The 27,988-nt window shown below is 44.6% G+C and overlaps 1 protein-coding gene across 1 annotated transcript in view; it reads right to left on the reverse strand.

Moving 5' to 3' along the window:
* Nucleotides 1–27,988, reverse strand: part of CNTRL (centriolin) — a 4,034,091-nt gene that overhangs the window by 2,140,162 nt on the left and 1,865,941 nt on the right. Inside the window, 1 exon segment of the mRNA XM_044058259.1 lies at nt 629–808. Within this exon segment, the coding sequence (XP_043914194.1) occupies nt 629–808 (180 nt within the window).

Genomic DNA, 27,988 nt, shown 5'->3' on the forward strand with positions numbered 1-27,988 from the left:
TTGTTTCCCACATGTCCCATGCCCCATGAGGAGGGCTGCCATTTTCCAAAGTATTTAGTTTTAAGAAAGAGTAGTGCTGGCATTTTAAAGAACACTCTGAGATGAGATTCCATAAATAATAATCAATGGGTAAAAGGAAAAAAAAAAAGTTGAACAGCAGTCAATGTAGTTGTCAAAATGAACTGTGATTCAAGGATAAAAAGGAACTGCAGACAAATACTGTACAAAAAAGCATAGAAAAGCAATCACAGAAATAAAAGAGCAGTGCACACGTGGGTTTGTAGACCCTTTTTGACTCAGTAGCAGGAGTTATAAACACTATTTTACTCTCAAGTCTTTTTAAAATGGCATGACTTTTAGGTCTCTGGTTTAAGTCTAATTTAAACTAACATACTTAACAGAAATGCATTGACCCAGACATTTCATTTTACAATCAGAAAGCTTCTGATACACATTTCAATGAAACATTAAACAGTGGCTGCTAAACTTTCTATCAAAACAATTATCAACTGCATTTCTGTATTTTAAGTTACTAAAGCACTTTGCACCCAATATTTTTTCAGATTTCATGAACAAGCCAGTCAGAGAGGATAATGAAATAAATGCATCAGGCTTTAGTGCATTCTACCTTATTCTCCACATCTTCCAGCTCAGCAAGGAGCTTCTCCCTCTCCTCATCTGCCTCCTGAAGCTGCAGATCCATCTGTGTTTGTAACTCCTTCATGTCCCTCAATTTATCCTGCAAGAGCATAATGTCATCCTCTAGCTGACGAGCTCGAGCCTCACTCTGCCTCTTTTCTGATTCAATCTGAAATAGACACAGATTAAATGCTTTATTTGAATTATGTTTATAACAATACTGAAATGTAACAGCGAGAAATGTAAACATACAACTTCCTTGCAGGCAAAAATGTTGCATATAAACAACATCAGGAATACCCACACTACATCTCTCACACACTCACAGAGTCTAATTTATGCTGAAGCACTTAACAGAACCTTTACAAATCTCAAAGGCTTCCAAACCACCTAATGGTAACATCACTCCTCAGCAGTCACTACAACACACACCAAAAGCAAAACCAAACATCTCACATAAGCCTACACTCAATGGTCCCCCAACAGCACAGCCCATAAGGCAAGCATATACTTTACATAATACTCCTGCCTTTGGAGACTCCATTATGCAGCACATCAATGCCCCATTCACCAGTTAGAAAAGGAGAAGATAAAATTTAGTTGCCTAACTCAAATAAGGATCTGCAACATCACGTACACACTCCAGTCACTGCACCCCAGGTACCAATATGATTCTCTCGTGGTCCATGTGGATGTGAATGACCTAAGATGTACATCAATGGACTATATGAAAAGAGACATAATGGATCTCTCGCACAGTTACAAGCCTTTCATTGAGCAGCATTCTATCTTCACCACAGATGATGCCACAGTAGGAACACTGGCATCACTCTAGGAGGATCCAGTATATGTCAGCATGGGAGGACATGGTCAACAGACAAAGTACAGTTGCGTACACTTACCATAAATGTAGATGTTAGAGTGTATTCACTGTTGTAGTCATTACATTTGGGTAATCTGCTGGCAGGTTGCCCTAAGTCCATCTGATTAACAAAGTCTTGGGTCCTGCGTCGGTTGCTGTCCCTTCTTCCATGACGTCAGGTCGTCAGGGGTATAAAACATGCAGCCGACGCCAATACATCAGTTTTTCTTGCCCCAGATGTCAGGTGTCCCCCAAATGGGGAGCAAATAAAATTAAAAAGACAAAAATATACCTTCAACCAAAAGCAAATACACCAAAAAAGCTTTTAAGCATAGTAAAAGAAAGTAGAGGTATAGAAAAACAGGGGGCTGGAGGGAGGGTAACCAGGACTGCAACAGTGAGTACACTCGAACATCTACATTTATGGTAAGTGCACACAACTGTACTATGTTCTTCATGTTTCACTGTTGCTATCATTACATTTGGGTAGATTCCCAAAGTTATGGTTGGGAGGATGGATTTATACAGCATTAGGACCAGCTATAAGGCCATGCAAGACAGCACTGGCAAAGCCAGCTCTGGATTTATAGAAAATTTGTAAATGATAATGCTTGGTGAAAGTATGTACTGAACTCCAGGTAGCAGCTTCTCGAATATCCCTGGTAGGAACATCTCTGAGAAAGGCTGCAGAAGTAGATGCAGCCCTGATGGAATGAGATCTGATCCCCTGGGGGATAGGTTTTCCATGGTGCTTATAGCAGAAATGAATGCAATAGCTTATCTATTTAGAAATGGTTTGTTTTGAAATAGCCTTCCCCTCTGCCCCAGCAGCAATTGTTCAGACTTTCTTCAAAATTTTGTTCTGTCCAAGTAGAATCTAATTTGTCTGTGCACGTCCAAGGAATGCAGAATCTGTTCCCCTTTGTTCTGCGGATTGGGATAGAAGGTTGGCAAATGAATGGACTGGTTAAAAGCCACACTGGAAACCACCTTGGGCATGAAGGATGGATTGGTCCTCAGAGATACCCTGTCCGCATAAAAGATGATGAAATGCTCCACTGCCATAAGGGCCTGTAATTCAGATATCCTTCTAGCTGAAGTGATTGCCAATAGGAAAGCTGTTTTCCAAGAAAGAAATTTTAAGTCTGCAGTAGCAATTGGCTCAAAAGGAGGTAAAGTGAACTTTTCCAAAACAAAGTTAAGGCCCCAGGCAGGGGTAGGAGCTCTCCTGGGTGGTCTCAAGTTCTTTGCCCATCTGATATACTGCTTGAGCAGGGGATGAGAAAAGAGGGGTGGGTTCTGTGTTACAGTGAGCTGAAATAGCTGAAGCGTGGATTTTAATAGAGGAAAAAGACAGGCCCTTGTGAAGCATCTCAGTTAAGTATTGCAAAATCTGAGGTAAATTGGGCGCTACTGTGCTCATCCCTAAAGATTGGTTCCAGGCACAGAATCTTTTCCATTTGTCAGCATAAGATTTTCTAGTACTAGGTCTTCTCGCCTCCAAGATGACATCCATCACAGGTTTTCTGATGGATGCTAAGGGTGAATTTAAATGATTAGCCAAGCTGCAAGGTTCAATGTTGGGAAAGTACAGTTTTGTACCTACCATAAATGTAGATGTCCGATAGGTATGCAACTGCAGTCCTGACATATGGGTTGCCCTGCCTCAGGCAGCACTTCGGTCGGCCGGATTCCAAAGTCTGGGTCCGGCGTCGGCTGAAGTCGCCCTTTCCCCGACGTCAGAGCGCCTGGGGTATAAAAGCGTCAGCCGATGCCATCTTCTTCAGTGTTTCTTGCCCCAGATGCCAGGTGCCCTCTAAGGAATGCTAAATTTTGAAAATAGAGAAAAAATTCCAGACAAGTACAACAACATAAAAACAAATACACCATAAAAGACTACCCCAGGTAGCTAAAATGAGGGGTAGAAACCCAAAAGAATACCACAGAGGGTAGGTGGGAGGAAAACCTGACTGCAGTTGCATACCTATCGGACATCTACATTTATGGTAGGTACAAAACTGTACTATGTCCTTCAAGGATGCAACTGCAGTCCTGACATATGGGTTGAATACCATAGCCAACCTGGGGGAGGTAGGCACCAAGACAAAGATGGTGTAGCTAAAATGCCCTGCAGGACTGCAGAAGCAAACCCTGCTCTGGATCTGGAATATAAAGGCAGGTTGTAATGTTTGGAAAATGTATGCACGGAGCTCCATGCAGCAGCTTCTAAAATGTCCTTTGTTGCCACTCCTCTTAAAAAGGCTGTGGAGGTGGCTGTAGCTCTGGTGGAATGTGGCCTGATGTCAGCTGGCACAGTTTTTCCATGAAAAGAGTAGCAGAATCGAATGCAATTTCCAATCCATTTAGAAACTGTCTGTTTGGAAATTGCTTTTCCTCGCAATCCAGCAGCGCAAGATACAAAAAGCTGGTCAGATTTTCTGAAAGACTTTGTTCTGTCCAAGTAGTAGCGCAACTGTCTGTGTATGTCCAAGGTGTGCAGAAGTCTCTGTCCTTTATTTTGAGGATTGGGAAAGAAGGTAGGCAGGTGAATAGCTTGATTCAAGGACACCCTGGATGCCACCTTTGGCATGAATGACGGATTGGTTCTCCAAGAAACTCTGTCCTGATGAAAAATGAGAAATGGTTGTATTGCCATAAGGGCCTGTAGCTCAGAGACTCTTCTTGCTGAGGTTACTGCCAGAAGGAAAGCTGTCTTCCAAGACAGAAATTTCAACTCTGAAGATGCTGCTGGTTCAAAGGGAGGAAGAGTTAATTTTTCCAGCATGAAGTTGAGGTTCCATGCAGGCACTGGTGGTTTCCTTGGAGGGTTGATGTTCTTTATACCTCTTAGAAACTGTCTTAGCAATGGGTGAGAAAATACAGGCGGATCAGTGTTATATTTGGCAGATATTGCTGAAGCATGTATTTTTATGGAAGAATATGAAAGGCCATTGTGGAGCATTTCAGGCAAATATTCTAGGATCTGTGGAATGCTCATCACTGATGGGTCTTGACCCTTTTTGCTGTTCCAGATAAGAAATCTCTTCCATTTTGCTGAGTATGTTTTTCTAGTGGAAGGTCTGCGCCTCCAGGATGATATCTTTTACCCTTTTGGAAAGTGTATCCTGAGGAATAGTCATGGAATCTTCCAAGCTGTCAGCTTCAATGTTTTCAAGCTGGGGTGTAGTGTCCTGTAATTGTGCTGTGTCAGAAGAAGTGGCCATTGAGGAAGGAGCCACGGATTGGTGTGTGTCAAGCTCTGTAGCAGTGGGTACCAGTGTTGTCTTGGCCAGTCTGGAGCTATCAGTATGACTTTCAGCTGCTCTGTCTTGATCTTTAGTAACACCTTGGTCATCAAAGGAAGAGGTGGGAAGGCATATAGTGTTAGAGAGCTCCAACTGAAGGAGAGAGCGTCCACCTTCTATGCTTGAGGATGGTATGTCCTTGTGCAAAACTTTTTCATATGGTGATTGAGGTGGGAGGCAAAAAGATCTATATCCGGCCTTCCCCATGCTTGAGTTATTTGTAAGAAAATGTCTGGATGCAACATCCATTCGTGTGGATCCATGATGTTTCTGCTTAGGCTGTCCGCTAGAACATTGTCCTTCCCTGGTACAAACTGGGATTGTAGCTTTATTTTCAATTGTAGGGAAATATCCCAGAGATTCATTGCCAGTCTGCAAAGAGGGTAGGAATGGGTACCTCCTTGCTTGTTTATGTACCACATAACTGTGGTATTGTCTGTCTTTATTAGTAGATGGCCCTGATGCATGAACTTTTCGAAGGCCTTGATTGCATGTATCACTGCCAGCATTTCTTTTTGGTTGATGTGCAGGTGCTTTTCTTTTTGTGTCCATTGTCCTTGAATGCATCTGCCCTCCATGTGCACCCCCCCATCCATAGTCTGAGGCGTCTGTTGTTATGGTTTGACTTGTATGAGGCTTGCTGAAAGGCAGACCTTTGTTTATCTGGCTTGCTTGGGCCCACCACAGAAATTCCTTTTGAAGGCATGGAATGAGTGGGATCAATGCTTCCAGGCTGTGGCTGTGTTGAGACCATAGACTTTTTAGATACCATTGTAGTTTCCTCATATGCAGCCTTGCGTGTGGAATCAGAAGAATGCAAGATGCCATGAAACCCAGGGCCTGCAGGATTTTCCTTGCAGTCATCTGGGTGTGTGTTGCTAATTTTCTGAAGTATTCTGGTAATTGTTTTTGTTTTTCTTTTGTCAGAAATGCCATCTGGGTGTTTGTGTCCAGTGTGGCACCCAGGAAAGGTATTTGTTGGGATGGTACGAGACTTGATTTCTGAATATTGACTGTGTATCCCAAGGCCTGCAGTAGGTGAATGACATAGTCCAAGTTTTTTAACAAGGCTTGTTGGCTGTCCGCTTGTATAAGGCAGTCGTCCAGGTAAAGGTATATTTGTATCCCCTGAAGTCTGCAATGTGCAATTACTGATGCCAGGCATTTCGAGAACACTCTGGGTGCAGTAGATAAGCCAAAGGGCAATGCTGAGAATTGATAATGCTCTGAGCCTGCAAGAAATCTGAGGTATCTTCTGCAACTTTGTCTGATTGGGACATGCAGGTATGCCTCCTTGAGGTCCAGAGTTACCAGCCAAGACCCCTTGCCCAGCATGGGAAGGAGTTGCTGTAAAGTCAGCATTTTGAATTTTGGCACAATAAGGTAAGTATTCAGTGCGGACAAGTCCAGAATGGGTCTCCATTGGTTTTCTTTTCTTGGAACAAGGAACAGTCTTGAATAAAATCCTTGGCCTTGTTCTGCAGAAGGAACCTTTTCTATTGCTCTTATTTGAAGTAGGTTTGTTATTTGTTTGAGTGCCTCTGCCCTTTGATTTGGTGGCAGGTTTGGCCTGCCATGTCTTGTTGGTAGTGTATGAAAATGGAATCTGTATCCTTTGTCTATTATGTCCAGTATCCATTTGTCCTTTGTAATATTGTGTATATTTTGTGAGAATAAAGATAATTTTCCGCCCAAAGGTGCTTCTAATTGAGCCCTGGATGGCGGAGTCAAAGTCAAGTAATTGAGATTGTCCCTGCGAAGCAGTGGAAGGTCCTGCCCCACCTCTCTGGTTCGGAGGCTGCCATTGACGTCCTCTATAGGAGCCTCGAGTTTGCTCTCTACCTCTGCCACGTCTGTTTTTGCCTCTCTGAAATTTGTCTGTGTCTGGAAAGGTCCAATGCTTAGAAGGCCAATTCCTGTTGAATCTTGGAGGCTGTACCTGGAGGAAATCTTTGACTGTTTGCACTGATTTTGCCTTTTCCTCTATTTTCTTTAAAACCTCTTGTGCAGTAGCACCAAATAGCTTATGTTTCTCTAGTGGTGCGTCCAAAAGCTTAATTTTCACATGGTCTGGCAATGTTTGTTCCTTTAACAAAGCATGTCTGTGTATGACCGCACCTGTCATTGCTGCTCTACATGAAGCTTCCAATGCATCATATCCACACTGAAGGAAATGGTTGCTAACCTGCTGAGTATTATAAACCAATTCCTGTAACCCCTTTCTATCTAATGGTTCAGGGGAAGCCAATTTCTTTTGCAAGTCATCCAACATGTATTCCTGATACTGAATCATATGAAATTGACAATTTAATGCTCGCATAGAAAGGGTGGAAGATGTATATACTTTCTTGCCCCACCTTTCTAAAGCCCTAGAATCTCTTTCCGAAGGAAGTGGATTCTTAGCAGTAGTGGAGGAAACCCCTTTAGGCCCCTGAGAAATAGTTTCAGGGTCAGCAGTATGGCCCTTGTACAGAAATTGATGTGTGTCTGGGACCCTGTAGTACCTGTCTGGCTTGACAGGAGCAGGGGGGAGGGAGTCAGAGGAAACACTAGATTCTAAGTACACATCATCTAAAACATTTAAAACTGGAGGAATAGCTAAGGGTCTATGCTGAGGTAGCTTTAAAAATTCCCTTAACCTTTTCCTAGAATCTGAGCATTCTTGGCCTTGCCATTTGAAGTGTTCCCTCATGGAATGAAGCGTTTCCCCAAAGGAAAACTCCTCAGGAGGAGAAGCAGAGGGAATGGATTCCTCCGCATCAGAATCCTCGTAGGCCGGGAAGGCCTCCTCCTGGTAGCCTGAATGTGCAGAATCACCTGAGGCCTCATCGGAGGACTGGGGATCTAACTGCTCAACCCTAGGCCTCTTGACAGAAGGCGGCTGAGAGCCTCTATCTGGATGTGGCTGAGAACCCCTAATTAAAGAAATAAGGTCCTCAGCTAAACTTAAAATTTGAGAACCAGAAGTGGATCCCAGAGAAACAGATCTTGGAGGGAGAGACTTAGCCTGTTTGGCAGCCTTAGCACATGTGTAGGCCTTAATGGACATAGACACTGGAGGCCTGGCAGCCCTGCGTGCTGGAGTAGTCTTATCCACTGAAATGGTGTTAGAAATATCCTGGGCTTCGGTCTCAAAGGGGAGAACAGAAACTGGCACAGAGCTGGCCTCTGGTACCGAAGTAACCGGTGGGGCGGTGTCGTCAGTCTGTAGCGGTTGTGAAACCGGCTCAGAAGAGACCGAGACACTCGCGGTAGGCCTAAGCGTGGTGTCGGCCGAGACCGCGGGTATCGATCCTTATCCTTCCGTTTTTAGGTAAATGTGCTGCCGGAAGCTCCGACGGCATGATATAACAGAAATCTTCCCCAAAATAATCCTGTGCAAACTCTGACCGACGCCTAAGAGTGCGTTTATTGAAAGAAGCACAAGCTGTACAGGCCGAGACGTGCTCTGGGCCTAGGCAGGGTAAGCAGTAAGAGTGGAAATCCTTATGAGGTATTTGTTTCTCACAAGTTAAACAATTATTAACTTTTACAGTTTTATCTGACATCGGCTGAAGCAAGAAAAGGTCCCCAACGGGGTACTTAGCTTTTTTGAAGATTTCTGTAGCTGAAAACACAGGAGCTGGTCGACCGGCACTTGCGAACTGCTTCTGCTTCGGGCGCCGTGCGGCAAGAAAGACTGAAGAAGATGGCGTCGGCTGACGCTTTTATACCCCAAGCGCTCTGACATCGGGGAAAGGGTGACTTCAGCCGACGCCGGACCCAGACTTTGGAATCCGGCCGACCGAAGGGCTGCCTGAGGCAGGACAACCCATATGTCAGGACTGCAGTTGCATCCTTGAAGGACATCTGAGGGTGCAGAATTTGGTTCTCCTGTTGAGACAGCAAGGAAGGTGTCATGGAGATATTTGTGACACACTGCGCAATCAAAATCATTTTTGGTTTGTCCTGTTTGACTTTTGGCAGAACTTTGGAGAGCAGAGGCAGAGGGGGAAAGGTGTAGACTGATAGGTTTTTCCTGCTGAAGGACAGAGCATCCACTTTCCAGGCTTTTTTGTGAGGAGCCCTTGTGCAAAATTTGTCCAACTGGTAGTTCTGGGGGGAGGCAAATAAATCTGTGTCTGGGCTCCCCCATTTGCTTGTCAACATGTTGAAAATCCATGGTTCCAGTTTCCACTAGTGTGTGTCCATGAGATTTCCGCTTAGTCCATCCGCCAGTGTGTATTCAGTTTTCTTGGCAGGAATTGAGCTTGTAGTTGCACTTGGTAGCTCAAGGCCGTGTTCCACAATGCCATGGCTAGTCTGCAGAGAGGGTAGGAATGTGTACCCCCCTGCTTGTTTATGTACCACATAACCGTGGTGTTGTCCATCTTTGCCATTAGTTGTCCTGGATGAATGTAGTCCTTAAAGGCTGTCAGAGCGTTCTGTACAGCTAACATTTCTTTTTGATTGATATGTAGGTGCATTTGATTTGGGTTCCATTTGCCCTGAATGCACTTCCCTGCCAGGTGATCTGCCCATGCATAGTCTGATGTGTCTGTAGTTAGGGTTTGGTCAGCAGTGGGTAGTGTGAATGGCAGTCCCTTGTTTTTGTGGCAGGCCTCTGCCCACCATAGGAACTCCAGGCATAGGCAAGGTATGATAAGGAATCACTGTTTCCAGGCTGTGACAATGTTGACTCCATAGACTTTTTACGTACCACTGAAGTTTCCTCATATGCAGTCTTGCATATGGAATTAGAAGAATGCAGGAGGCCATGAACCCCAAGGCTTGCAATATTTGTCTTGCAGATAGCAAGGTTTTTGTGGCCACTTGTTTGAAGCAAGTTAACAAATGAATTTGCTTTTTTGGCATGAGGAAAGCCATCTCGGCAGTTGTATTCAAGCTTACACCCAGGAATGTAATCTGTTGAGAGAGTACTAGTTGTGATTTCTTTTCATTTATAGTGTACCCTAGACAAGTTCGAACCCTTTTTACAAATGCCAGATGATTTAGAAGTATGGCCTGGTTTTCTGCCTGAATTAGACAATCGTCCAGGTATGGATATATTTGAATATTTCTCTGCCTGCAAAATGCAATTACTGGAGCCACGCAATTTGTGACAACCGCGAAGCATTCTATAGCTATGTCAAGAATCTCAATGGCAACACTCAGATCTGCTCCGAGTTACAGCACAATGGCACTAAATATACAGACCCAACTGATATTGCCAACATCCTGGCAGATAGGTTCAGTGCTAACTTTACCTCCCTCTCACCCCCTAAAGAGCCCATCTCTATACCAGAAGAATGCAAAGTTCCTGTAATCATGGCTGCACAGGTAAAAACCACACTCTCCAAAGCCAAGAACACAGTTTCCATGGGACCAGACAACATCCCAGGCTGTGTCCTACATGAACTACAGAACGAACTGGCACCCCACCTAAGTACCATGTTCAATCATAGCCTCACCTCAGGCTTTTTGCCTGCTGAATGGCGCACAGCAACGGTTATCCCACTCCACAAGGTGGGAGCCACCACGGACCCCGGGAACTACCACCCCATTAGCCTGATGAGCCTGGTCTGCAAGGCCATGGAACGTATCATCATGGAACTTATAAACAAAGACATTGGTAATCTCCAAACTCTGGATCCCACCCAGTTCAGGTTTGTAAAAGGCAGATCATGTCTCCTACATCTGATAGACTTCTTTGAAGCAGTCACCAAAGCTGTAGACAAGGGTAAGGTGGTTCACACAGCCTATCTAGAGCTTGCCAAGGCTTTTGACACCATCCCCCACTCTGGAATTACAGATAAACTCACTAAACTAGGTATAAATCCCTACGTCACAAGATGGGTTGCCAACTGGCTCACTGACAGAACCCGCACTGTCAAAGTAGCAGACTCCAAATCCGAATTCAGACCAGTGACAAGCGGAGTACCTCAGAGTTCAGTCCTGGGTCCTTTCCTGTTTGGTACCTACTTCTCTGAAGTACTAGCTAACACAGAAGGTCTTTGGCTAACAAAGTTCGCAGATGACTGCAAACTAGGAGCCATAATCGAAACTCCTAATGATGTGGACATCCTACAAAAGGGCCTCACTGAGACAGATTCCTGGTGTCAAAGCCATGGCCTCAAGCTCAATGCCAAAAAGTGCATTGTCATCCCCTTTGGTAAAAACTCTGTACCCATGAACTACAACATAGGCGGTAGTATACTTAACACCGAAAGTGTAATAAGAGACCTTGGGACACAGGTGGACAGTAGTCTCTCCTTTGATAATCACATCGCCACAGTAGTCAGGAAATCCTTCTATGTGGCACACCTCATCACAAAAGGTTTCTCATACAGAAAAAAAGAGGTCATTGTTCCCCTCTACTCATCACTCATTAGACCCATTACAGAGCTACAACCCCCCTTTTGGTATGTACCTCACAAGACATCTACAACTGGAAAGGCCACAGAAATACCTCACAAAGAGGATTACCGGCCTCAAACAGATGCCCTATGCAGACCGTCGCAAAACATTCCAGCTTTACTCCGTCACATATCGCCTACTCAGAGGTGATCTCTGCCTAACATACAAAGCTATGTCAAACCCAGAGCTGTTGGACATGCTCCAGTTAAAGAAATCCCAATCCCTCCGAGCTACACACTCTAGGGACCTAAATCTTGTCACCACAATAAACAGAACATGACGGAGGGATAGATTCCTGTCTCAGAGACTTCCCATACTCTGGAATAAACTACCTATCTATATCAAACAAAGCTCCTCATTAGCACTACTCAAGAAAAATCTTGATGATTGGATGGGAAATAGGAAATTCACCCCGGTGATCACCTCTGTGGCTCTGCTCGACAGTGGCAAAGGAAAATAATGTTCTTGGGTGGCAAAAGCCAGGGTACCTTTTTGGCTGGGCTTGTATAAGCCCTAGGGCCGATAGCATAGCACCTACCTATGAATACCCTGGGCACAGTAGACAAGCCAAAGGGCAGTGCAGAGAACTGATAATGCAAGTAGCCTGCTTTGAAGCATAGGTATCTTCTGCAAGATTCCCAGATTGGGATATGCAGGTAAGCTTCTTTTAAATCTAGAGTTGCCAACCAGGCATCTTTGCCTAGCATAGGAAGTAACTGGTGAAGAGTCAGCATCTTGAATTTTGGAATGTCCAGAAAGGAGTTTAGAGTAGACAGGTCCAGAATTGGACGCCATGATTTGTCTTTTCTGGGTACCAGAAAAAGCCTGGAATAGAAACCTTGTCCCTTTTCCTCTTCTGGTACCGGTTGAATAGTCCCCATGTTTAAGAGGGAAAGAACTTGTTTCTGAGCCTCTGCCCACTGATTTAGGGGCAGGTTTGGCCACCCGTTTGGTGTTGGCAATGTGTGGAAATGGAATCTGTATCTCTGGGACACTATATTTAAAACCCATTTGTCCTGGGTTATAAATTCCCAGTTTTTTGCATGAAGAGAAATCTTTCCCCCCCAAAGGGGTGGCTAAAAGGTAAGTGTTTGGTAATTTTAAAGGAAAGTCATTGAGACTGTTTACCATAGGGGGTGTCTTATTTCCAGATTTGGAAGTGGAGGCTCCCCATTGCTTAGTTCTGAGAGCCCCTTGGGACTGAAACCTGGTGCTTTTGGTGTGTCTGGGTTTGGCTTGAGTGGATCTGGAAGGAGCTGGAAAGGACCAATTATTAGTAATCCAGTGCCTACTAAATCTTGGAGGTTGCACTTGTAAGAAATCTTTTACAGTTTGCATAGATTTAGCTTTATCTTCCATCTTTTTTAGAACTTATTCAGCCTTATTGCCAAACAGGCGGTCCTGATTTAAAGCAGCATCCAACAATTTTGCTTTAACATGATCAGGTAGAGATTGCTCCTTAAGCCAAGCATGCCTTCTAAGCACAGACTCAGTAACAGTAGCCCTGCAAGAGGCCTCTAAAGAATCAAAACCACATTGCAAAGTATGTTTTCCAACTTGTTCAGCAAAATGCAATAAATCCTGTAAATCTTCATTTTCCACACAGTCAGAAATCAACATCATTTTCTGCTTAAGCAGTCCAATAATATGCTGTTGATATTTTAACATATGAAATTGGCAGTTTAAAGCCCTAACTGCCAAGGTTGCAGAAGTATAAACCTTTTTATCCCACCTATCCAGCACCCTGGAGTCTCTACCAGAAGGGGTAGGATTTTTAGCAGTAGAAGCCTTAATACCCTTGGGCCCCTGAGAAATGGTTTCTGGATTCGCAAGAAGATTTTTGAAAAGGAACTTGTGGGACTCAGTAACCCTGTAGTATCTGTCAGGTTTACTAGGAGCCGGATACAGGGAATCAGGGACCATACTGGATTCAGAAAACACATCAACAATGTCTAGTACAGGAGGTATAGCCAAAGGCCTACGCTGAGGTAGAAGAAGGAAATCCCTAAGCCTCTTTTTAGATTGAGAAAATTCCTGACTTTCCCAGTGGAAATGCTCCCTTAAGGTATGCAAAGTTTGCTCAAAAGAAAAGTCCTCTGGGGGGAAGCAGAGGGAATGGAATCCTCTGCATCAGAATCCTCATAAGTAGGTATGGACGAATCCAGGTCACTGGAAGAATTAGAAGAAACAGAGTCCTGATCAGAAGATTCATAGTCAAGCTCAGCCCTAGGCCTCTTAGAAGGGTGGGGTGGGGGGTTTGACTACCCCTGATTAGAGTAATAAGATCTTCAGCCATTTTGATCATTTGCTTTTTTAGGCATAAGGGCCTGAACATGTGGCCTGGGCGTTGGTTTTTTAGACATAGATCGAGATTTAGGCCTTAGTATAGAAGGTGGAGTCGGTTTAATATGCAAGTCTGTAGGCCTGAATACACCCTCAGAAGCCGGTGCCTGCACAGCAGCTCCGGATCCACCCAAGGTAGAGACATCTGCGGGTCCCATAGGTGAAGCATCTCGCGGTATACCAGACTCCAAATGGTTCTCAGTACAGGCCTGCGAGTCAGAAGTAGCAGGTATCAGGGGCTGCGAAAGCGCCTCACTGAGTACCGGCGAACTGGCGACTGGCTTAGGAGAAGCGTTGTCTGCAGTTTTGGACCTCAACGGCCTGTCTCTGTCTTTTTCTTTGAGTTTTGTTGGAATTCCGGTAGTCGGATGGCTAACCGACGTCATTTCTGGACAATTAAACCGAGAACCGAAATATTTAGAGGCAAAAATGTACAGACAATGGATAGTGCGCTGATTAAATAAAGCACAAAACCGACAGCAAGGTACGTCGTGGTTAGGGCCTAGGCAAGGAATACAGTACAAATGAAAATCTTTATGAGGTATTTGCATTCCACAAGTAATGCAATTATTAACTTTTACTGACATCGGTAAGGAGCAAGAAAAAGTTTCCCCAACAGGGTACTTAGCTTTAAGTTGAAGACTTCGGTTCTGAAACTCGAAAACGAAATTTCAGGAGTCGGCCGACCGGCACTTGTGAAATGCTTCTGCTTCGGGCACCGCACGGCAAGGAAGACTGATGTAATGGCGTCGGCTGCATGTTTTATACCCCTGACGACCTGACGTCATGGAGGAAGGGAGAGCAATGACACAGGACCGAAGACTTTGTTAATCAGGCCGACTGAGGGCAACCTGCCAGCAGATAATCCAAATGTAATGACTGCAACAGTGAAACATGAACATCATTGCTTTGACAAAGGTGAGCTGCATCTTTCAGATATTGGCTAAAACTTTATCCATCCCCCTACAGCCTTTTTAGACAATGCCAAAAATACAAAACTACCAATACAGTGAAAAAGTCTTCATGCAACCTTAAGATGTTATTGCTTAATGCTAGGAGCCTACACAAAAAAACTCCACACCCTTCAAGCCCTCCTCAGTCTGGAGAATATAAACATCTGTGCTGTGAATGAGACTTGGTTTAAAGTCGAAGAGAGGACTCTGGCAGTTTAAGGCTACATAACTCTCCACACATTTAGACCAATAACAGCACAGAGTGGGGCCAAAGGTGGAGGTGTCTCAACCTACATTAGCAACAAACATATCTCCAAGTTGGCTAAACAGGATGATACCACAGAGATCATCCATGTACAAGTCACCATAGATAAAGTCCCTCAGTACAGTATGGCTAGCTACAGGTCACCACATATGCCTCTAGAGTCTCAAGACTCTTGCCTAAACTTACTAGAGGTGCTCACCATCTAACCAAACACCCTATTTATGGCTGACTTTAACTACCCCTTTATAAACTGGGAGACATACACGGTCTCAAACTCACAGGAACAATGCTTACTAAACTTTATTAACACAAACTCCATGGAACAGATAGTGCACTCTCATACCAGAGGATCAAACATACTGTATCTGGTACTCACCAACATGGCAGAGCAATGCCCCAACTCCCCTCAAATGTGTCACATTCTCACTAGTTAGGCTGAATTACAAAGCTGATTACTTTGAAGTAAAAATCAATATGGAGAAACTCAGCTAGAGCAGTCATTTTTCGGAACTATTCTAAGGCAAACTAGACCCTATTAAGTTACAGTTTGTCAAAATTCAAAGCTCCCCTTAACTCTCAGACCACAGCTATCTATGCAGAATTACTCAGAAAGTCCCTACACAAACATGTTAACTGCTGCATAGAGGCTGCTGTACCAACCAGAAGTAAACTAAAAACAAACTCCATTGCTAAAAAAAAAAATACTGATGGAATCCCCACCTAAACAAGTTATACAACAAAAGAAGAAAATTCATGGCCAAAATAATGAATAGTAACTTCCTTAAAAACAAGTGCTCTCATATAGTTAAATAATAAAATGAGAGGTCTAATTAAGTCTAACAAGACCAAATAAGAGGTCAAGATAGCCTCACAGGCTAAGGACAGTCACAAGGTCTTCTTCAGCTATGTCCAGAATCTTAAAGGTAATACAAAGCAGTGTGCTGAACTGGTGGTGAACAATACCATCTTCACCAATCAGGGTGACACTATAAATCTACTGGCTGATAAATTTAGAGCAAACTTCACCCTCTCAATTTAACCCCCTCCCCACAGCTTCACCAGGCGCTATCCTCTCCAACATATTATCCCTAATTATAAGCAAGGATCATGTACTGGCAGCATTTGCTAAACCAAAGAACACCATCTCCATGGGTCCCAGGAAAACCTACAGTTGCCTCTTGAACAGTCTAAAACATGATCAGGACCACTTGAGGCACTCCAGCTACAGCCTTAAAACAGGTTACATTCCAAGTGACTGGAGGACTGCAACAGTCACTTCCCTCCACAACGGCAGACCATCAACCGAGCTACAGAAAGTACAGTTGTGTACACTTACCATAAATGTAGATGTTCAAGTGTATTCACTGTAGCAGTCATCACCTGTGGGTTATCCCTGCTGTGGTAGCCCACTGCCGGCCCAAATACCAGAGTCAATGTTTTTCTGCGTCGGCTGCTGTCGTTTGCTGACTGACGTCAGGTCATCAGTGCCATAAAGGAAGGCAGCTGACACCATTACATCAGTTTTTCTTGCCCTAACCAGTCAGAGGCCCAAGTAAATATGTTAAAGTGGTCCTGGTGGCTAAAAGTCACCTTTAGAAACTTATGTCTCCTTAAAGAAAGAAGATATAAGGGGGAAGGAGGGTGGGAAACCAGGACTGCAACAGTGAATACACTCGAATATCTACATTTATGGTAAGTGTAGACAACTGTACTATGTTCTTCGTGTTTCACTGTTGCAGTCATCACTTGTGGGAGGATTCCCAAAGCTGAGGAGAGGGGTGTTAGGATTAGTAAGAGGCCTAGGAATGGGTCAGCATGCCCTGCAGAACTGCAAAGGCAAACCCTGCCGTAGCCTTAGAAAAGAGGTAGGTGGCAATGCTTTGTAAATGTATGGAAAGAAGTTCAGGTGGCAGCTTCCAGGATGTTCCTGGTGGGAACTCCTCTGAGGAATGCTGTGGAAGTGGAGGCTGTCCTAGTGGAATGGGTTTGAACAGACTTGGGGGGGGTTCCCATGCAATCTGTAGCAGAAAAAGATACAGAGTGATATCCATTTGGAAATGGTTTGTTTGGAAATGGGCTTCCCCTCTGCCCCTGGGGCAAAGCTGACAAGTAGTTGGTCTGTTTTTCTGAAGGGTTTAATACAGTCAAGATAACATCTGAGCTGTTTGTGCACATCTAGTGAGTGCAGAATTCTTTCCCCCTTGTTTTGAGGGTTAGGAAAGAAGGTGGGTAGATGTATGGCCTGGTTGAGAGTTACATTAGATACCACCTTGGCCATAAAGGAGGGATTAGTCCTCAGGGAGACCCTGTCTGCATGGAAGATGATGAAGGGTTCAATGGCAATCAGTGCCTGAAGTTCTGAAACCCTTCTGGCTGAGGTGATAGCTAAGAGAAAAGCAGTCTTCTAGGAGAGGTATCTTAGTTCTGCTGAAGCAGCAGGTTCGAAGGGTGGTAAAGTTAGTTTTTCCAAAATATAATTCAGGTCCCAGGCTGGAGTGGGTGGCCTTCTGGGAGGTTGGATATTAGAAGCCCCTCTGAGGAATTGTTTAATTAAAGGATGGGAGAACAGGGGCTGTTCTGTATCAAAATGAGCTGAAATGGCTGAGGCATGGATTTTAATAAAGGAGAAGGAGAGGCCACTATTAAGTAGCTCCGCTAAGTAGTCCAGGATACGAGGGATGGAAGGTTGAGAGGTATTTCCCCCTCTGGACCGGCTCCAGGAGCAGAATCTTTTCCATTTTCCTGCGTAAGATTTTCTGGTGCTGGGCCTAGGCCTTTTGGCCTCTGTGATAATGTCTAGGACCTGTTTGCATAACAGGGACCCCTTGTTTGCCTTTATAGTATTAGCCATGCTGATAATGTGAGAGTCTGCAAGTCTGGGTGCAGCATTTCCTCCCCCCACCCGAGTTAAGAGGTCTGAGATCAGGGGAAGCTGCCTGGAAGGCTGTAAGGTCAGACTGCGCAGTAAGGGGTACTAATGTTGTCTGGGCCAATCTGGAGCAATGAGAATGGCCTTTGGTCTCTCCTCCCTTATTTTGATCAGTACCTTGGGAATAAGAGGCAGAAGAGGGAATGCGTACACAAAGAGGGTGTTCCAGGGGAAGGTCAAGGCATCCACCTTCCACGCTAGGTGGTGATACTCCCTTGTTCAGAATTGTTTCAGCTGATGGTTGAGATGCAGAGCAAAGAGATCCACCTCTGGAATCCCCCACACCTGAGTGATTTGTAAAAAGATTTTTCTGTGGAGCTGCCATTTGTGAGGGTCCAGTAAGTTTCTGCTTGAGTAGTCTGCCAGGGTGTTGTTGATCCCTGGTAGATATTGGCTATCAGGTGTAGTCCCATGGAAAAGGCTGTCAGCCAGAGGTTCATGGCTAGCCTGCACAGACGGCAAGATTGGGTCTCTCTCTGTATGTTGATGTACCACATTATTGTGGTGTTGTCTGTTTTGATAAGGAGAACTCCTGGCTTAAGATGGGGTTTGAAGGATGTCAAAGCCTTTTGTACTGCCATCATTTACTTCTGGTTGATGTGTAAGGGAAGGTGCTGGGCATCCCAAAGACCTTGGGTGCACCTGCCTTCTAGGTGAGTGCCCCAAGCTACGTCTGAGGTATTGGTGGTAATGGTCTGCCCGCTTGGGCGGAGGGTGAAGGAAAGACCGTTGTTCTGAGTACAGACCCCTGCCCACCAGAGAAACTCAGCCCTTATACCGGGGATCACAGGTAGAGAGGTCTCTAGAGGTTGAGAGTGGTGACACCAAAGGTTCTTTAGGTACCACTGAAGTTTTTTCATGTGAAGCCTGGCCAGAGGAATTAGAAGGATGCAAGATGCCATGTATCCCAAGGCTTGCAGGAACTTCCTCGCAGTGAGGTGACTGGTGGAAGCCAGCTGGGTAAAACAGAGAGGCAGGAAGCTCTGCTTTTCTGGGGATAGGAAGGCCATTTGGGATGCTGTGTCCAGCAGTGCTCCCAAGAAAATGATCTTCATGGAGGGTGTTTGCCTTGATTTCTTCTCGTTGATGGTATACCCTAAGGAGGTTAGGAGGGTTTTGACAAAGAGGAGGTCCTTGAGGAGCTTTTCTTTGCAATCTGCCTGAATGAGGCAGTCGTCCAGATAAGGGTAAATTTGTATATTTTTTCAGTCTGCAAAAGGCTATGGCCAGCGCTAAGCATTTGGTGAATACCCTGGGAGCAGTAATTAAGCCAAAGGGTAAGTGCAGAGAACTGTAAGTGTTGTGAGCCTGCTCTGAAGTGAAGGAATTTCCTACAGGATTCCCTTATGGGGATGTGGAGGTAGGCATCTTTTAAATCAAAGCCAACTAACCAGGCATTTTTTGTCAGCATAGGCAGCAGCTGCTGCAAAGTTAGCATTCTGAATTTGGGGACTACCGGGAAGGTGTTCAAAATGGATAGATCCAGGATGGGGTGCCAAGTGCCCTCTTTTCTGGGAACAAGGAATAGTCTGGAATAAAAGCCTTTGCCTGTTTGATCTGAGGGGACAGGTTCTACTGCCCCTTGGGATATATGAGATTTTGGACTTGTTTCAATGCCTCTGCCCACTGATTTGGAGGTAATCATGTCAAGAATCTCAATGGACACACCCAGATCTGCTCCGAGTTACAGCACAATGGGCAGAAAATTACAGAACCAACTGATATTACCAATATCCTGGCAGATAGATTCAGTGCTAACTTTAGCCCCCTCTCACCTCCTAAAGGGCCTATATCTATACAGGAAAAATGCAGAGTCCCTGTAATCACAGCTATGTAGGTAAAAGCTGCACCCTCTAAAGCCAAAAACACAGCATACATGGGACTGGACAACATCCCAGGCTGCTTTTTACATGAACTTCGGAACAAATTGGCTCCCCACCTAAGCACCATGTTCAGTCTTAGCCTCACATCAGTCTTTGTGCCCACTGAATGGCGCACAGTAACAGTTATCCCACTCCACAAAGGGGGAGCCACCACTGATCCCGGGAACTATGGAACTCATAAACAAAGACATTGGTAACCTCCACACTCTGGATCCCACCCAATTCGGGTTTGTGAAAGGCAGATCATGCCTCCTGAACCTGATCGACTTCTTTGAGGCAGTCACCAAAGCCGTAGATGAGGGTAAGGTGGTTTACACAGTCTTGACCTTGCCAAGGCTTTCGACCCCATCCCCCATTCTGGAATTATAGTTAAACTCACTAAACTAGGTATAAATCCCTACGTCACAAGCTGGGTTGCCAACTGGCTCACTGTAAAAGTTGCAGACTCCAAATCTGACCTCAAACCAGTGACAAATGGAGTACCACAGGGTTCAGTCCTGGGACCTCTCCTGTTTGGTATCTACTTCTCTGAAGTACAGGCTAACACAGACGGCCTCTGGCTAACGAAGTTCAGAGATGACTGCAAGCTAGGAGCCATAGTCGAGTCCTCAAATGATGTGGGCATCCTACAGAAGGGCCTCACTGAGACAGATGCCTGGTGTCAGAGCCATGGCCTCAAGCTCAATGCCAAAAAGTGCACTGTCATCCCCTTTGGTAAAAACTCTGTACCCATGAACTACCACATAGGCAGCAGTCTACTTAACACCGAATGTGTGATAAGAGACCTTGGGACTCAGGTGGACAGTAGTCTCCCCTTTGATAATCACATTTCCACAGTAGTCAGAAAGTCCTTCTACATGGCACACCTCATCACAAAAGGGTTCTCATCCAGGAAAAAAGAGGTCATTGTTCTCCTCCACTCGACACTCATTAGATCCATTATACAGTACAACGCCCCTTTTGGAATGTACCTCACAAGACATCTGTAGCAGCTGGGAAAGGCCACAGAAGTACCAAACAAAGAGGCTTACTGGCCTCAAACAGATGCCCTACACTGACCATCTCAAAAACCCCCAGCTTTACTCCATAGCATATCGCCTACTCCGAGGTGATCTCTGCCTAACATATAAAGCTATGTCAAACCCAGAGCTGTTAGACATGCTACACATAAAGAAATCCCAATCCCTCCAAGCTACACGCTCTAGGGACCTAAACCTTGTCACCACAATAAACAGAACATGCTGGAGGGATAGAGTCCTGTCCCAGAGACTTCCCATATTCTGGAAGAAGCTACCCATCTATGTCAAGCAAAGTTCCTCATTAGCACTCTTCAAGAAAAATCTTGATGAGTGGATGGGAAATAGGAAATACACCCCGGGGATCACTTCTGTGGCTGTTCTCAACAGTGGCACAGGAAAATAATGTTCTTGGGTGCAACCAGGGAACCTTGTTGGCTAGGCTTACTTAAGCCCTTGGGCCGATAGCCTAGTACCTACCTATGATCCTATAAGTCTGGGTACCCTCTCAGAATTGGGAGTTCACTGAAGGAGAATTTGTATCCCTGAAAAATGATCTTTAAGACCCACACGTCCATTATTACAGAACGCCAATTTTCTTTGAAGAGGGACAGCCTTCCTCCTAGTTTTTGGTGAGTGAAAAGAGAGTAGAGGGGGAGAGGGAGTCACTGAGAATTTTTGCCATAGAGGGATGGCTTAGAACTCCCTGCCTTTGGAGTGGAAGTGGTCCACTGTTTGGTTCTCTGGTGTCCCTGGGATAGGAGTCTGGGTGGTCTGTCCCTGCGGGGCTTACCTTGCCCCTATATGCTAGGTGCAGGAAAGGACCAGTGTTTTGAGGGAAAATTCCTGCTGAACCTAGGGGGTTGTACCTGAAGGAAATCTTTTACTGTTTGCATAGATTTTGCTTTGTCTTCCATTTTTTTAAGCACCTCTTCTGCTTTTACCCCAAACAAGCTGTCCTTATGCATCAAGTAACTTAGACTTGACATGATCAGAGAGAGGTTGTTCCATCAACCATGCATGTCTCTTAATGACAGATCCTGACACTGCTGCCCTGCTTGAGACTTCTAGGGCGTCATATCCACAGTGTAATGAGGGTTTAGCCACTTGACAAGTAGAATGCAGTAAATCTGCTCACTCTTTCAAATTGGCATAGTCAGGAAAGGTTGAAATCTTTTGTTTTAATAGTTCCAAAGTGTGTTGTTGATATTTTAACATGTGGAACTGACAGTTGAATGCTCTGATAGCTAAGTTTGCAGAGGTGAATACTTTTTTTTACCCCATCTGTCCAGAGCTCTGGAGTCCTTGTCTGAAGGAATAGGATTATTTGCAGAACTAGCCTTAGCTCCTTTTGGTCTCTGTGTAATGACCTCTGGGTCTGCAGCAGGATTTCTGTACAGGTATTTGTGAGAATCCAGTACTCTGTAACACCTGTCAGGTTTTCTGGAAGCAGGTGGGAGGGCGTCAAAAGTTAAGCTGGACTCATGGAAGACATCATCAGCCACCTCTATGATTGGAGGGATGGCCAAGGGTCTGTGCTGGGGCAGGTCTAGAAACTCTCTTAGTCTTTTCTTAGACTGAGGGAAGTCCTGGGATTCCCAGTGGAAATGTTCCCTGAGGGTGTGAAGGGTTCCCCAAAGGAAAGATTTTCTGATGGGGAAGCAGAAGGAACGGATTCTTCTGCATCTGAATCCTCATACACAGAGGTTGTTGTTCCTCTTCAAAATCTGAATAATCAGACTCCTCTGAATCCTGTTCTGTCAGTATTTCAGGAGAAAGGTCTCTCTTCATTTTAGAAGGTGTGGCCTGACTACCCCTAATATGGGTGATAAGATCCTTCACAATTTTAAGCATTTGAGCTTGGGGTGATGGGGCAGTAGTAAAATTGTGCATAGAGGTAGTTTTCCTAGGAGTGGCCTTGCCTCTAGGCCTAAGAGTATCCATCGGTCTGAGAGAAACAGTAGTCGGAGGAGAAGACGTCAGTTTTTGTCTAGATTCCGTAGTGTGAAAAACCTCCTCGAAAGCCAGTGCCTGCATCATGGCGCAGGAACCAACTAAGGCAGAGATAACCAAAGGCTCGGAAGATGAAGAAGATTTCTGTGGCATACCAGACCCCGAAAGAGTCTCAGTAGAGGCCTGCAAAGGTATCGAATTGGGCACCAGGGGCTGCAAAGGTGCCTCAGTGAATTCCAGAGAATTGACAACCTGCTTAGCGGTAGAGTCGTTGGAAGGTTAAGCCTTGTGTGGTCTGTCTCTATCTTTATCCTTACATTTTTTCGGAATGTCTACCGACCGTTGGCTGACTGACGCCATTTTGGAATGTGAAGATGGAAGATGAAAATAACAGGCTACAATAAGAGCTCTACAACGAATATTTCTCGCATTAAAGAGGGAACAGAACCAGCAAAGGGGGACGTCATGGTCTGGACCTAAACAAGTGATGCAGTATGAATGGAATTCTCGGTGTGGTATTTTCTTTCCACAGGCAAGACAATTGTTAACTTTTTCGGACATTGGTTAATGGAAGAAAAAAAGATCCCCAACGTGGTACTTAACTTTAGAACTTCTCAGCTGTAATTCAAACTCTGGTAGCGACCGACAGGCACACTTGTGAACTGCTTCTGCTATGGGTTCCATGGCAAGAAAGATTGGTGCAATGTCAGCTGCCTTCCTTCATGGGACTGACAACCTGATGTCAGGTAGCAAGCGACAGCAGCTGATGCAGAAAAACATTGACTCTGTTATTCCGGCCGGCCGAGTGCTACCACAGCAGGGATAACCCACAGGTTATGACTACAACAGTGAAACACAAAGAACCACTACAGACTCATTAGCCTAACAAAGTTTATTATGCAAAGCCATGGAACGAATTATCATGGAAATGATAAAGGGCACCGGCATCTTACAGACACAGGACCTGTCACAGTTTGGCTTTGTTAAGGGAGGGTCATGCCTAATTAACCTGTTAGACTTCTTTGAGAGGGTCACAAAGGCAAAAGAAGAGTATAAAATGGTGCATACTGCATATCTTGACTTATCCAAGACATCCAGTACAATACTTCACTCGGGCACTGTTGACAAACTCTCTGAGCTAGGCATAAATCCCTAGATAACCCAATAAAATTCCTGGCTGATTCACTCACAGGACCCAAGAAGTCAGGCTCAGTGAGACAACCTTTACCAGGATACCGGTCACCGACAGAACACGCCAAGGCTCTGTGCTGGGCCTGCTCCTGTTTTGCATCTACTTCTCAGAACTCAAAGCTAACAGTCAAGGCCGCTAGCTCTTTTTATCTGGTTCAATTGTAGGTTGTCAGATCCAACTGGATCTGACTTCAGCACCAATATTGCTGCTTTTCAGTTCCAGGGCTCTGACTCCTCCCCTATCCATAATTCCCTGGTTTCCACCATACTACCTCCGATTGAGTTTTGCCCCTTATGAACAACATATATGGAAATGGCAAAAAATAAACTATACTGGAAACAATAAAGGGGCGCTATTCTGCTTGTTTCTAAATGATATGAACCAAGTCATGACATGGCAACAGAAAACTGGTAGTGGTGAATGCTTACTGACAGGCAATATCAAGTGGACTGATCTTCAGAGTTTAATTTGTGACAACTTTGGCAAGGGGCAGGTGGGAGCGATATTAAACCAGTCAAAAATCAGGCAACATGGATATATTCTTAATGCAAGTACATAACTGTTGTATCCAGTATTGTTTACTTTTATCTGATTCAGCTGTGGGACAGATTCTCAAGCATATAGTCCCAGGTGGTATCAAGGAAGGACATTCCTAAAATGGTGGAGCCAAAGGATGAGTGAGATCTAGAGTGTTCATCCAGCTTATAATGTGATACAAATGTATGAATTGTTGACCAAGTAGCAGCTGCACAGATATCAATAGGAAGTTTGCTAGCAAAAGCAATAGATGTGGCCACAGCCCTTGTGGGATGACCTTTAGGTTTACATTGTAAGGGTAAGCCCTTTTTATTACACATAAAGGTAATACAATCTGATAACCATTTAGATAAAGTAATCGTAGCAATTGCTTTGCCCAATTTTTGTTTTGGAGAAAGACACAAAAAGTTAATTAGACTTCTTGAAAGGCTTAGTTCTATGGAGATAGAACATGAGTTAAAGATGGATGTCCAGCAAACAAAGCATGTATTCACTTTTATTAGAAAATAGTGGGGAAAAAAGACGGGTAAGATGCATGGTCTGATTTAGACTGGCTTTGGATGCCCTCTTGGGTAGGAAAGAAGCATTAATTCTCAGTGAAACCCTATCCTTAAGAAAAAAACAGATAAAGAGGTCTACAGGAAAGTATTAGTATCTCTGACACATATGCTTAGCTGAAATGAAAGCCACCAGAATTATTATGCTCCAAGATAAACTTCAAGTCACTGTAGCCACTGGCTCAAATGGCGGCTGAATCAATGCTTATTACATGACAGTAATGTCTCAAGGAGGAGCAGGGTCTCTGGGGGCCAAAGAAGGATGGTCCCTTTTAAAAAGGCTTTAGAAATTTTTAATGATGCAATAAAAGAGTTGTTCTGGCCTGTATAAAAATTAGGAATGGCTGCCACTTTGACAGTGGAGTAACTAGATCGATAGAAACTCTAAACTGGATGAAACAAGTGCTGAAAAGGGGTCTAGATCTTTGGATAAATAGAAAATCTTTTCCATTTGCTAGGTATACCTTGAAGGTGGCTTTTTTTGAGAGGCTGATAATATAGTATCTCTGGCTACCGTTAGAATTGGGGGAAGCAAGTGGTTAACATCACAGCTTTCTGATGTGGGAGGAATAGTCTGGATAAGTGAGACAAAAGATCTGGAAATTGAACCAGTGTCCATGGAAGACATACTATAAAAGGATGCAGGAATGGAAACCATGTCTGCTATGGCCAGAAACAGGCAATGAAGATCACATTGGCCTTGCACGTTCTTGCTTTCTGTATAAATTTGTTCTTTAGAGGCAATGGGGGAAAAGCATAGAAAAGCCATTTCTGTGCCATAGCATCCCACAGTGACTGTGCCTGTGGGGAGAGCAGGGCAAAGTAGCTGCTGCACTTGTGGTTTAGATGTGACCCAAAAAAGATTGCAGCAAGGCCAGACCCAGCGACTGAAGATCAAGTTCACCACTGTTGGATTAAGGTACCAATTGTGAAGCATTAAAATAGACCTATTCAAGGTTGTCCACCAGAACACTGGACAACCCCAAGAAATGCACTGCTAAGTGTTACGAAGACCTCGTCCATTGCCAGACTCTTATGGCTATGTGAAATAAAGGATAAGAATGGGTTCCTCTCTGTTTGCGGATGTACCAGACCAACAACATTTTGTCTGTTAAATCACACCTCTGGGAAGACTATTCTGAAAGGCCTACAACACTAGGAGGACTGCCCTTATTTCCAAAACACTGATGTGAAGAATGACCTCTAAGTGTGACCTTGTGTCTCGAACAGTCTTCCTTTCAAAATGCCCCCCCCCCCAAAGGGAAGCGTCCACTGTCAATTGTCACTGGGACCTTGGGCCTCTCATTTATCACACAAGGAGATGTTATCCACTAAGTTATATGCTGTCTGCAGATCTGTGTCAATTTTATTTTGGTGTGGAGTGGATGGATTGAGACCACTGTACAGCTAAAGTCCATTGGAGGGTCCTGTTAAAGTATCTTGCAAGAGGGATCATGACAACTGTGGAAGCTACAAGACCCAATAGTTGAAGGATTAGCCCTGCTGGAGGACAGAGGTAGTGAAGAATTTGTGTGGCAATAAGATGCAGTGAGAGAGAAACAAACTCTGGACATTGGAAGGCAGGCAATCTGTAAGGTTGTGTCCAGGTGGCATATGATAAATTTTGTCTGCTGAGAAGGTGAAAGCTTGTTCTTGGGGATACTGAAGGTGATCCCTTAGCTTTTGCAACACTTGGAGCTAAAGGTCCCACTTGTACAATAAGAGACTGTTGGTTGCACTTATGAGAAGCAAATCACCAAGAAAACATTTATCCCTAGCAGGCACAAATGCACTGCTACTACTGCCATGACTTTGGTAAACACCCGGGGGTGTGTGGTGAGTCTAAATGGCAGAGCTCTGAATTGATAGTGGTTGGTTCCCTACCTGAAATGGAGAAACCTCCTCAAATGCTTCTCTATCTTCACATGATAGGCTCATAGGTTTGTACTAGGCTATCTGCCCTAGGGCATTTATAAGCCTAGCCAGAGTGTGTGTGGCTTTCACCACCCCTTAGGATGAGAATACTATGCCCTTTTAGGGTTTAGTTTACTGTGCCTCTGTCTAGCAGTGACACAGAGATGACCCCTGGGGTAAACCTACGATCTCCCATCCACTCGTCAAGATTTCTCTTGAATAGAGTCAGTGAGGGGCTCTGCCTAACATGGACTGGGATTCTGTTCCAGAGTGTAGGGAGCCTCTGGGTTATGAATCTGTCCCTCCAGCACGTCCTATTTATTTCTGTGTTGAGGTTTAAGTCTCTTGCTCTCGTAGCTCTGATGGATTTGGATTTACTGAGGTGGAGCATGTCCATTAATTCCGGATTGGACATGGCCTTGTACGTCAGGCACAGATCACCTCTGAGTAGGTGGTATGCGACTGAATTGAGCTGGAGTTTTTTCAGTCGGGCAGCATATGACATATGTTTAAGACCCTTTATCTTCTTGGTGAGGAACTTTTGGGGTCTTTCCAACTGCTGCAGGTGTCGGGTGAGATACATCCCAAATGGGGCATTGTACTCAATCATTGGCCTGATAAGAGAAGAGTACAGGGGTACAATGACCTCTCTTGATCTAGATGTGAAACCCTTCATGATAAGGTGGGCAATATAGAAGGTTTTCCTAACCACTTTGGCAATGTGAGTGTCAAATGAGAGGTTACTGTCAACCTGGGTCCCTAGGTCCTGATTACCTCTTCCGTACTTAATGGATTACCACCTATGTGGTAATTTGTGGGTACCTTGTTTTTCCCAAAGGGTATGACTATACATTTTTTGGCATTCAGCTTAAGGCCATGGCTCTGGCACCAATTATCCATTTCTATGAGGCCTCTCTGAAGGATGTTTGTGTCCACTGGAGTATCAATTATGGCGCCCAGTTTGCAGTCATCTGCAAACTTTGTCAGCCACAATCCTCCTATGTTTGCCTGTACCTCAGAAAAATAAATGCCGAACAAGAGGGGTCCCAGGACTGAGCCCTGTGGGACACCGCTTGTGACTAGAGTCTGACATAGCTCCAGCAACTTTGACCCTGTGGGTTCTGTCCTTGAGCCAGTTTGCAACCCATCTTGTGACATATGGGTTTACATTTAAGCTGGTGAGTTTGTCTATGATGCCCGAGTGGGGTATTGTGTCAAAGGCTTTTGCAAGATCAAGGTAGGCT

Source organism: Protopterus annectens, chromosome 16.part0 (assembly GCF_019279795.1).
Source record: "Protopterus annectens isolate FY-2018-M chromosome 16.part0, PAN1.0, whole genome shotgun sequence".
Taxonomy (NCBI): Eukaryota; Metazoa; Chordata; order Ceratodontiformes; family Protopteridae; genus Protopterus; species Protopterus annectens.